Source organism: Diceros bicornis, chromosome 6 (genome assembly GCF_020826845.1).
Source record: "Diceros bicornis minor isolate mBicDic1 chromosome 6, mDicBic1.mat.cur, whole genome shotgun sequence".
Lineage (NCBI taxonomy): Eukaryota > Metazoa > Chordata > Mammalia > Perissodactyla > Rhinocerotidae > Diceros > Diceros bicornis.
This window is the reverse complement of record NC_080745.1, coordinates 68,411,481-68,423,564: the sequence shown is the minus strand read 5'-3', so window position 1 is coordinate 68,423,564 and position 12,084 is coordinate 68,411,481. Positions and strand designations below refer to the sequence as shown.

Sequence of the window (12,084 nt, the reverse complement as noted above, 5' to 3'; positions counted from 1 at the left end):
CCCAGGTTCATGGGAAGAGAGCCCCCCGGCCTCTTGTCTTGCCCTCCATTTATCGGGATCTGCCTCTTTACCCTGACGACCCAACTTCCTGGGCACGAGAGAGAAGAGGATGTGCTCTGGGCAGACCCGAGGCCAGGGCGTCCATGAGGCAGTGACAGAAGGAGGAGGACTGGAGGAAGGAAGTGGGCCCCAAATCTGTGAAGGCAGGCCCCTCCTGAGCTACCTTCGGGTGTTCCGTGTGCTAAAAAAGTCCTTTGGAGAAAGCTGCCCAGTAGGGGACAGGATGGGATACACCCCAGAAATCACCACCCAACAAGGGTCTGCTGAGCCTGCTCCAGCTCCTCTGGGGTCCCAGCCCTGATACAGAGGCTGCATGCCTGACTCCACTGGGGGGTCTCAGCAGGGGCACCATGTAACTGGAGAGGCCAGCCTACTTACCGCTAGCAGAGCTACCCAGAGGTCCGGAGCTGCACGTGCTGAGCAAGGGGTCGGAGAGGCAGCTGCCCAGGGTGCTGGGCGAGGTTGGCGTGGAGGCAGGGGAGCAGGGGAGTGACGGCATGCCCCGCTCTGCCAGGATGGTGGAGCCTGCGGGCGGGGCGAGGGGAGGGAGACGCTAGCCACTCAGAGGCCCACTGGGAGAAAGCTCGAGTCTCTGCCCCTGCAGCAGATTCCCAGGAGAGAAAGTGGGTGCCACAGCCTGACCACACAGCCCAGCCACTAGGCTCAGGGCAGGATTCCACAGGCTGGCTCAGCGCCGGCCCCAGCTCTCTGTTCCCGCCTACAAATCGGAAGGCCACATCGTGCTCTGGGGTTACGACATAAGCAGTCTCCAAACAAGCCCCCTGCCTAGAATCCCACCTCCACCTGCCCCCTGGCATCCTTCACCTTCAAGGTTTCCCAGGCCAGAGAACAAAATCGCCTTCCTCCGCCTAGCACAGCCCTTCAAGCCCTACCCTCACCCCCCTGTTCAGAGCCCTGTACTCTCTGTCACTGTCCCCAGACATCACCCACCTTCTCTGCGTTGGCACCTCTGAAATGCCCTTCACCATCTCCCACACTTGTTCTGTCCTACACTCTTTCTCTCTCCTTCCTTCCCTCCCTCCTCCTTTCAACAAGTCCTTGCTGAGGGCCTAGCAGGTACCAGGCACTGTGTATACATAAAACCAGGAACGAGACCACCAGAGCCCCTGTCCCCAAAGAGCTGACTGTCCAGGAGCCTCTTGGGGCTGTCCTCAAAGCCCCTCCTCTGGGCAGTCTTGACGCCCCCATCACATTACTCTATGAGCACTGCCCAGCCACACACATCACATACACGGGACTAAACCACCACAGGAGCCTGGGGTGTTATTTGTTCTCTGCCCAGGAATGCAGCTTTGTTTCCCCAGTTAAACCATGAGCTTCCCGAGAGCAGGAAATCTTATTCACCTGTGACCTTCCCACAGGCCCTAACATAATGCCCTATACACAAGTAGGTACTCAATGAGACCTTTATATTACTATTCATTCTAACTCATTTACTAGTCACTGTTTCCAAGAATATTCATTAGATGTCCACAGGGCTTCTCTGATTAGTGTTAACAGTTTTCAAGTTAATTATCATCTCCTTCCTTCAGAAGTTCATACCTCCTATTTGCTTTTCTTGCTGTATTGCACTGGCTAGCATTTTCAGAACAAGACTATACGGCATCTCTACCATATTTCTGACTTTAATGAGAATTTTCTAGTGTTTCATCATTAAATATGAAATCAGCTGTAGTTTTGGAGTGAAGGAAATATCCTTCCATTCTTAGTTCACTGAGGCCTTCAACAAAGCAAAGCATTCTTCTATAAGCTAAGTAATTACCCTTCACACACTGTCACTGGTTTGTTTTTTGGGAGTCACTCAAGATCCCCTCACACTGATTTGCTGGTTGAGATGCCCAATTCTCCAAACAGCTCAAGAGCACTCTGTTGAGCACATACTGAATTCTGGATGATTATTCTTCAACCATCACCTTGGCCCACTTACCTCTTGGGACATTTAAATCCTGATTTTTTTTAAGCCTCTCCTTTGCTCCAGTCCAATAAGCCTCTTCGGGCAACAGAAGCCTCGTTGGAAAGCTACTTATCCATTATTAGATGATGCTGAGGCAAGACAGTGTCTGCCCTTATGCAAGTTCCTTCACCTGAGGAGCAGCGTCTCCTGGTGAGTGTAGCCAAGTATCTTTTTACCTCGGCCTGATTTTTTTTCTGCACCCCAGTCCGATTTCTTTTTATTTGATCCTGAATTTTCACCCGCACTTCTTTCCTTCCTGATGTCTTTTCCTCTAGCCTGATTTCTTTTCATTCCTTCCTGATTTCTCTTCACTCAATCCTAACTTCTTACTCCGCACCCCAGCCCCATTTCTTTTCATTCTTTTTTAAATTTATTTTTCACTCCATCTTCATTTGGTCTCTTTGCAGAGTAGGAAGTCCCCACTGATTTTCTCTGATTTCACAAACTCTCACAATCACCAACAGCATTACACACACAAATACACAGGCATTTAGTCACTCACATGCACCAAACACAGTATGCCAACCTTACATCATAACCCGTGCTCACTCACAGACACACATTATCTTGTCTGTGAAGCCTCCTTACCTTGGGGTAAGGTCTAGGCAGGGGGCTCTGAGGCTCAGGGGTCTCCAAACTTGTCTAAGCAAACTTGCTAAAAAAATTCAGATACCCAGGACCTATCTAAGATCTACAGAATCAAAATCTCTGGAGGTGAGATTCAAGAATCTGCACTTTAGTAGGTTCTCCAAGTGAGTCCAAAGAAACCAGCTCTGGGGGCCAGCCTGGTGGCGTAGTGGTTGAGTTCGCGTGCTCTGCTTCAGCGGCCCGGGGTTCACAGGTTTGAATCCCGGGTGTGGACCAACACACCACTCATCAAGCCAGGCTGTGGCAGCGTCCCACATACAAAATGGAGGAAGATAGGCACAGATGTTAGCTAGAGCCAATCTTCCTGAACAAAACAGAAAGACTGGCAATAGATGTTAGCTCAAGGCCAATCTTCCCCACCAAAAAAAAAAAAAAGAAGAAGAAGAAGAAAGAAAAGAAACCAGCTCTGTCTACTGCAGCTGGTTAACAGACCAGCACTTGGAAAATATGAACACCTGATCATTCTGGGGTACCAGAAGCCCTGGAGATGCTTTGTGAAAAAAATATTTCTAGTCAAATTAGTTTGGAAAAGCTGTATAGAATAACCACCACCACCCCCTCCTTAAAGATTCACACTACCTACTACATACTCGGAAGTTCTGCAGTAAAGAATCCCCTGCTTTTTTTTAACTCAGTATTTCCCAAACTTTTTTGACCCAAGGACCCTTTTTCAATGTACACCTATCCTGCAGAACACTCTGGGAAATACAGCTTATACAAGTACACATCCTCCAGTCCATTCATAGTCAGTCAATTCAAACCCAGGAAAGGCAGGCCCAGACCTCTGCAACCCCATTTCCTGCAAGGCCCTCTGCTCAGGGCTTCCCCACAGGCCCCCAACCCATGCACTCCCTGCACAGATAACTGGCTACTGACAGACCAACCTCTTTTTCTTATTTAGACACACCACCATCCTTAGAGGCAGAGAACTTTATTCCCATTTTGGAGAAATGGAAACTGAGCCTCAAAAAGTTAACTGCTGGTGGAAACAATTTTTTCTCATTTTTAAGTGGCCACTGGGGTGTGTGCCCCTGCGCTGTTTATGTACCTATAGGAATGTGGGTTAATCAGATTCTGAGGGTGAAACAACAATCCACGCTTTTCTCCCCCTCCCCGGGGTGCATCTGGTGAGGACCACGGACCAGACGATGGGGTCCCACCCACACTCATCTTTGGTGTCTGTAACTCCTGGGCAAGACCACCTGAGGGGGTGCGGTGGGTGGGCCCCCTCTTCCAGGAAAGGCACAACGCTGGGTCTGGAGGAGGGTGCCGTCGTGGGGAGGCCGGCCCGTCGCCGGCAGCACTCACCAAGGATGCGGATCTGCGTGACGGCCCCGTGCAGGCCGAAGAGCATCCAGAGCGGCTGCGAGGCGTCCACGCACAGGTGCATGCCGGCCGCGGCGCCGTTGTGGCTGAGGTGCAGCTCGCCCTCGGCGTTGACCACCAGGCCCAGGATGTCGCCGCTGTGCAGGGGCCCGGGCACGCGGCACACGGCCCAGAACTCCTTGCGGTCCACCAGGGCCTCGGGGCTGAAGGGCAGGTCGGCGGGCCGCAGCGTGCCGGGGTCACACGTGGTGACCCCGAAGGAGAGCGCGCCAGGCCGCGCGCCGCCCGAGCGCGTGACCTTGACGAAGATGGTCTCGGCCACGCGCACGGGCCTGCTGGTGAAGACGAGCGCGCGCTCGTCGCGCCCGTGCTCCAGGCGCGCCACCGTCCGCTCGTCCAGGATGCGGACGTGCGCGCCCGCGCGCAGCGCGTGGAAGCGCAGGTCGCCGTCGAGCTGGGCGGGCAGCGCGCGGCTGTGCTGCGAGTTGAGCGAGTTCTGCGGGATGGGGCAGCCGGCGGCCGGCGCGGCCTCGTCGCCGTCGGCGCCCGGCACGTTGAGGTCGCACAGGCTCACGGAGAGGCGCGCGTCGTCGGCCTCGCGCCGCAGCGACGGCCGCCGCAGGGCGGTGAAGGAGCGCGGCCGCAGGCAGTCCGGGAGCACCAGCTCGCTGTCTGCGGCCGGGGAGGGGAGAGACAGGGCCACCGTCACGCGGGCCACACCGGGGTCAGTCCCCGGGGCCCGGGCTCTTCCTCCGCCAGTCTTGAAAGCGTGCACCGTGAAAATACTTAGGAGATTTTTAAGGGCTTAGAAAATGCTTAGGACATAAATTAACGAGCAAAATCGGGAAACCAAGTTTTGCAAGACATCTAATTATTTGTTTAAGCGAAGGGTTAAGGATGGAAGGAAAGACACCGAAATTAAAAACCTGATTGCTTCTAAATGGTATGGTTATAATTTTTTTTTTAATTTAACGCCTGGGGCCCTCCCTCTTTCTCCCCAGCAGCTAGAACAGCACCCAGCACTTAGCAGACAGCCATAAATATTTGTTGAATGCGCTAATGACATCCTACCCCTCTGGAGGCCAGAGGGGACCCCTCTCCCCAGAACTCCTCTTTGCATACATTTGTCTCATCTTAGCCTAACGCTTCCCTTTTGAGGTTATCATTGCCATAGGACACTGAGGCTGAGAGAAGTAAATTTATCCCAGATATCCTTTTGAAAGTGACTTGACTGGAAATCGAACCCTTCCACTTTTTAATCATACGAGTAATACAGGCTGTATTTTGTAGAAAAGAGAGTTCAGTAAAAAGAAAAAGTCATCGCCTGTCAGCCCACCATGCAGAGAAAAATAATATTAATATTTGGATGTATCACCTTCCAGCCTCTCTTCAATATATTTTTCCGTTACTTTTTTTAATGCAAAAATTGAATCATGCTATTTAAACACCACTAGTTTCTAACCTTTTATGCGTAACAAATTCCTTTGATAATGTGATAACTTTGACCTGCCTCCTCAGAAAAATGCACATTCTCCCTAAATTCTAGGGATAATTTCAGGGTATCCGTGAATCGCATAAAGCCCTCCATGGGCATGGACTCCAGGCCAAGAACTCTGCTGTACAGGTTTCCTTTTCAAAACAAGCTTTTCCACTTACTATGTCCCGAACACCTTTCCACGCCAATAACCGTGTTTCTAACACCATATTTTCTAATGGCTGTGTTATGTCGTGCTTTATGGAGCCCTATAATTTATAATAAAAGTCATCATGCGCAACAAATTACCCCTGCATTTCATCCTCCAAGCATCCCATGGAGGTGCTCCCATTGTACAGATAAAGCTCAGAGATGTTATGTAACAGCACCAAGGGGCAGATCCAGGATTAAAGCACCGTCCGTCCAACCCCCACAACACATTCTTCGCTTTCAGGCCCTCCTTGTTTATTGAACTCCTTCTGTGGGAGTCCCCAAATTTGGCTAGTAGGCCACATCATGGGCCAGTCTTTCCCCAGGAGCCTTTTCTCTGAGCCTCCCCAAGGGAGAACCTGTGCCTTCTCTCCAGGAACTGGGTAAAGATGGCAGGGATGCTCCGTGTGAGAGCAAGGCTTTGGGAACTGCACTGGTTTGGGCAGCAGAGGCCAGAATTCAGCCCCAGCTGACTCTAGAGACGATCTCTAAAGCCTTCCTGTTTTTGTTCTCCCTCGGCCCCTCTGCCCCTCCAGGAACAGTGTTATTTGGGCCCAGGCGTGGAGACGGTGTCGGGCCCTCCCCGCCCTCCCTGCCTCTCTGGAGAAGCCTCTTGGGGCCCGGCTGGTTGGGATTTCCCAGGATCATGCTTGGCAAGGAGGAGGGAGCTGACCGGAAAATGCGATTATTCCAGGGAATTGACTCTGTGACAGCGATGATGCAGAGAGGCTGGGGGGCTGCAGAGTGGCAGAGGCGAGGAGGGCCCGAGCAGGAGGGGGAGGCACTAGAGACAATAGTGGGGACCTGGGGAGGGCTGTGTGCTGACCTGGACTCCAGAGAACAGCCCCTGCTCCCCCAGCCCTCAGGGATTCCAGACACTGGCCCTTGAGAACGCCAAAGGGTTGGAGACAGAGGGGAAGGGATGGGGACAGCAGGGTGAGGAGGAAACAAACTGCTCAGAGATGCCCAGCCAGAGCCTACAGAACCAAGGCTGTCACAGGGACCCCACACATATGCACCCCCACACGCCTCTCCCCACCCCCTCCACACACACCCTCAGGACAAGCAGTCCAGACCCACGGGGCTAGGCAGACCCTCAGAACAGATTTCTGAAGGGGGTGCATGTGAGCTACCCTGGTCTCCACCCCTTCAGGAGTCCTCTTCCATTGAATATACCCACTACCGGGTGCTCACTACCTCCCAGGCAGCCTGTGCCATTGTTGAACTACTCCGTCTTTAAGAAAGTGTTTCCTTCTCTTAAACTGCAATCCACCTCCCTGTATTTATGCCCACTACCTCAGCCCCATACTGAAGACAGCTCTCCTCAGGAAATACTCAGACTCCCCACACACATTCCCACAATGAACAGATTCAGACTCAATATTCCACATGGGCCCCGGCCAGCTCAAGGCACAGTGGGCCATCACCTCCCGTGATACATACACTATACTTTTAATAATGCAACCGAAGAGGATTTTAGGTTTTTCAGTAACCAAAATCCATATACTGGTAGGCAAGATAGGAGTACAGTTAAATCCAAGGACTTTGAAGTCAAGCTTGGGTTCAAATCCTGGCTCTGCCATTTCCTGGCTGTATGACCTTGGACAAATAGCTTAACTTCTCTGGGCCTCTCTTCTTCAGCAGCGAAATCAGCATTTACAGACTGCTATAAAATCTGTATTCTAATATTCCCCTCAGAAGGAATGCTGTGAAGATAAAGTGGAATAAGGTACATAGGGCACCAGTAGAGGACCTGGCACGTCGTAATCACTAGCTGACTATGAGCCATTGTTATTTTCGTTGACATGCCAGATGGCTCAGAAGGAACTGCATGGGCTTTGGAGGGATACAGGCCTGGGTTGAAATGTCCAATCCAGCCCTTGGCTGGTGGCCTGGGGTAAGCAACTTTCCTCCCAGCCTCAGATCGCTCAGCTAGAGAACAGGGGTAATAATACCTGCCTGGTGATGTTGTTGCCAGGATCAGAGGTAGAGTGGGAAGACCCTGGCACCTGGGTACCCGATAACTTCAGAAATTAGTATTTGCTCAGGTTGAGTCTGCCAACCAAAGTCAGGTCCACCTGCACTCAGACAATTAACTTTTTGAACCTAAAGTAGGACTTTATATCAGTCATGATGGGCACCCAGGACATGATCATTGAATGATATCGCTGACTAAAGGCTAGGAAGGAGAAGTTACAAGTGGAGATTAGAGGAGAAAGGAGAAGAGGGGAAAAACATTGGGGGATGGAGAGAGAGGAGAAGGGGTAGGAAAAGGACCCTCTGGGCCTTGCTTGAAATATCACAGGAGTTGGGAGAGGAGGTCCAGGAGAGGCTGGGAACCAGCTAAAAATGGAGTCCCTGGGGCCAGCGTGCAGCCCAAGTACGTCTTCTCTCCCATCCCTTCCACCCTTGGGGTCAGGAGCAGGGGCAGGCCGCCAGCAAGCTCCAAAATAACCATCCCGTCAGTGTGCCCAGCTGTGCCGGGGCCCTGAAATAGATGAAACTCGAGATCGAGGAGCTGGTCAGAGCGCCCTCCACAGAAGGGACAGCAAAGGTCACAGCTGAGTGAACCGACATCAAGTCGAAGGCTAGGGAAGGGTCTGGGCCTGCAGAGCCAGGGGAAAACACCATGGGACCAACCTCAGCCCAGGACCACGCCCTGGGTGCAGCTTGGAAAAACTAGACTGGCAACCTGTAACCCCAAACAGGAGGATGGCCCCACCTTTGGAAGCAACAAGTTATGTGGTCTGTGCCTGGGACACGTGATTGCCCACTTTGGAGGTGTTTATGGTGGCTGGAGGGGCGACACAAGGCCTTGGAAGAAGCTGCTAGGCTGGCTCCCTCTTGTGTCCCCTCTTTCAGGAAGGAATTTGTTGGTCTTCAGCTCCTGCCTAATTTGGCGCCTGGGGGTGGCTCTGCATATCCTCTGGGCCAGGGCACAAAAAACCGGGCCTGGCAAAGGGCAGGGAGGGCTGGGCCAGGGGTTTCCTCCCCTCAGGCTGGCACTCAGGGTACCCACTCACCGAACCCCTGTGTGCCCAGCCAGGAGAAGCCAGGACCCGGGCCCTGGGGAGCCAATAGCCCTTGGGAGAATTGAAGCTTGGAGGCATGAAAATATTTGAATACAATTTTGTTACAAAATTCTTAGTGTCTCAGTTTAGACAGGACCTTAGAGGAGAATGAGGAAATCTATTATCTCTGCCAAGCTTTCACCCAGCCTTGGCTAGAATGCCCCTGAGGCCAAGAAGTTCACCACCTCCCAAGGCTATCTAGCCCCTATCTTTGAACAGCTATCGCTGTTAGAAAAACTCTCCTTGCATGGATCCATACGTGTCCTATATCCACTCCTTGGGGTCCCCTCTGAGCTTTCCCTTCTTTAGGACAAATATCCCTTTTAGGATAAAGCCCTTGCTCTTTCAGAGTGAGTCAGAGACAGCATCTTGGAAGAAACAAGATCTGACCTGGGCCCTGGAGGACAAGAGGGTTTGGACTGACAGACAGAACGAGGCACTCTTGGGTGGGAAACTGCGCTTGCCAATGCCTAGAGAACAGTTTGCGAAAGGCCAGTGAGGAGCAAGGACGGACGGGAGAGGAGGAGGGGGCCAGGCGGGGGGCACTGGGGCCAGCTCTTGTCCCGAGTCCCAGCGGGCCCTCCCACTGTTGCCAGCCAGTGCAGGGTAACCAGGCAGGGCCTGGGCACTGGTGCAGGGTTCTCGGAGCCAGGCAAGGGGCTCCTTTGAAGCAGGGCCTGCCATCAGCCCGAGTCTTGTTTGTTTAGATTCTCACATCCGGAGCGCTGGATAATCTTTAACCACGAGTCAGCCTGCAGCCGCCGGGCAGGCTGGCGGGTATGTGCCGGCCCCCGTTTGGAAGGCGCTGCCAGCCCATTTACTGTCTCCATAAACATCCTTCCTGCTGGCCGGCATCTGGCACAGGGCAGGGGAAGGAGCCAGGAGGGCGGTGCACAGCTCATGGCTTGGGCGGGTGAGGGGTTTCTCCACCCCTGGAGGCAGTGCCCTGAAACCCACACCCGCCTCTTTCTGAGGCTCATGGAGGGAAGGGCAGAATGTCCCAGAATCACTCAGTCACAGACTCTTAGATTTATACAGTCTTCAAGCCACAGGATCTTAGATGTATAGATTCTCAGAATCATCTGATCTGGTGGTTCTCAAAATTTTTTTTTTAAGCAGTGAAATGCTTTTGTCCAACAGAACCAAAAGCTCTGGTTGAAGTCTGAGGTGGCCACAGAGCCCTGCCACTCAGCCGCCTCAGAGATGCCTCTGTGGAACCCTGGTGTTCCAAGGAACCCAGCTGGAGATCCACAGATCTTGTTCCAAGAAACAATTTAGATTGCGTGGTTTGACTTGCATCCAGATACAGGCACTGGGTTTTAAGTCTCCCTCTTCCAGTGAGAGGACTGGCTTGGGGGTTTGTCTATTTTGGTGGTGTTTTTAAATTACGTATTCCTTTTTAACCTAAAAACAATAGCCCTTCCCATTTGTGTAAACACATTTCCATATCCATGAGCCTCGCAGATGCTCTGTGAAGTGAATGGCACGTGTATGATTATGCTCAAATAATAGAGGAGGCAGTCGAGGCACAGAGAAGCCAAAGCTAGCGAGTGGCCAAGTCGTCTAGGTTCAGCCAGGTCTCCTGCTTCTGAAAGGAGGGCTTTGTCTGGTTCTGTTGTTCACGGCGGGCTCTAGTTTTCTACTAGAATGAATAGATATAAAATGCAACCACATGTAATTGCCAGTATTGGACTGTTTCTAATGTACAGAAATGGCAATTTCCTATATTTCCACCTAGTACCTCTTTGGCCCAAGATATAGTTCTGGGGCCCATGGAGAGAGACCTGGGGGGCTCAGGGTGGGGTGTGTTTTAGGGCGAGGAACTGCAACCTTGCATGACAAAGCCCTCATTTCAGAAGCAGGAGACCTTCTGGGAACTACAAGGCAGGCAGACCCCCTCATCGCTGAATCAGGATGCTGGGCACTCCTCTGCCCCTCCTCCCTGTGCCGACACTGCTGGGGCCCTGGTGGCCTATCTATGCCCAGCATGTGCAGCTGATCCCTGATGCCTGGAGCTCTCATAAGCTCTGTTCTGGAAGACATAGGAAGGCCACAGTCTCCATCATTGGGGGGAATCCAGACTTAATAGGGAGACCAGATGGACTCGTATTTAGAGAAGCTGGGAGGCAATGTAGCCCACACTTCTGGCTCAAGTCTCAGCTCCACCAAGCTGTGTGACCTTGGGCAAGTTATGAGACCTCTCTGAGCCTGTTTCCTTATCTGCAAAATAGGTACAATAATAACTTTCTTTATAATACATACAAAGAGGATTTATGCTGTCTTCTTAAAGAGCAGGACAATGCATGATGTAGAACTGCCAATACCACTTAGACCTCCACGTGCTTCTGGTGGTCAGGAGGAGGAGGGTCGTTAAGACCAGGGGAAGTCGGGGAAGGCTTCCTGGTGGAGGGGAGAGTTTACAGTGTTGGGCCCTGATATAATTGGCAGAATTGGGGATAAGCAGACAGGAAGTGCCTGGAAAAGCCTCTGAAGCAGAAGGAACAGCAAGATTTTTTTTTTAATCAAGAAGAAATAAAAATTGTCAAAGAGGAAGAAAGCACAGTCAGCATCCTCAGCCCATTCCCCCATCCCAAGAGCTTGGCTCAGGCTCCTTAAACTAATATTTGCCTCTCAGCCCCTGGCAGCCACGGCTGAGGGTAAATATTGGTTTAGCCTGGGAAGCGGAAGCCCCAGATGGCAGTGTGGTCCTCAGCTGGCCAGGGATGGCTCACACTCTGTGCCACCAAGCTGAGGCACACCCTGGACAGAGGACCTGACCCAGGGCCTTATCTCCAGAGAGGTCCAGGCCTCTCCTTGCAGGGCAGCCAGGCAGGCCCACCACCCCAGAACCTGGCCCAACAGCAGCCCAGCCCTCAGAAAGCCCCCTGGAGTGCCTCACACATCTCTCTCCTCAGTGGGCAGGTGGGATCTTTCACCAAGACCTGGGAACCTGTGCCAGGCTGGGATGAAGCAGGATGCCCTTGGGGGCCCCACCTAATGCCCTTCTAACACCCTCCGGGGCTCAGCCACTACCATTTTGATGTGGCAGTAAGTCTTCTCACACTGACCTCATGCCCAGATCAGCCAGGGCAATCTGAACTCCAGGCCGGGCATGGCTTCTGACCAGCTGGGCCACATTTTCTCTTACTGAAAACTTGACAGCCCAGAAGCTGTCAGAAACCTACTCTCACGGTTCTCCCCCCTGTAATACATGCACCTACCCACACCTGGGCACACCCCCTCTCCACAAGTCACCCACTACCTCTCTACTTCACCCCTCCCCTGAGGGATCTGCTCTCCGACTGACTGCTAATTCCCCA

At 52.5% G+C, this 12,084-nt stretch overlaps 1 protein-coding gene across 2 annotated transcripts in view; it reads right to left on the bottom strand.

Annotated features, from left to right (window-relative positions):
* NEURL1 (neuralized E3 ubiquitin protein ligase 1) overlaps positions 1–12,084 on the bottom strand; it is an 82,518-nt gene that overhangs the window by 2,574 nt on the left and 67,860 nt on the right. For both annotated transcript variants that reach the window (XM_058543922.1, XM_058543924.1), the window contains exons 4-5: positions 3,992–4,681; positions 439–585 (exon numbers count right to left, since the gene is read on the bottom strand). In XM_058543922.1, the coding sequence (XP_058399905.1) occupies positions 439–585; positions 3,992–4,681 (837 nt within the window). The remainder of the gene's footprint in view (positions 1–438; positions 586–3,991; positions 4,682–12,084) is intronic.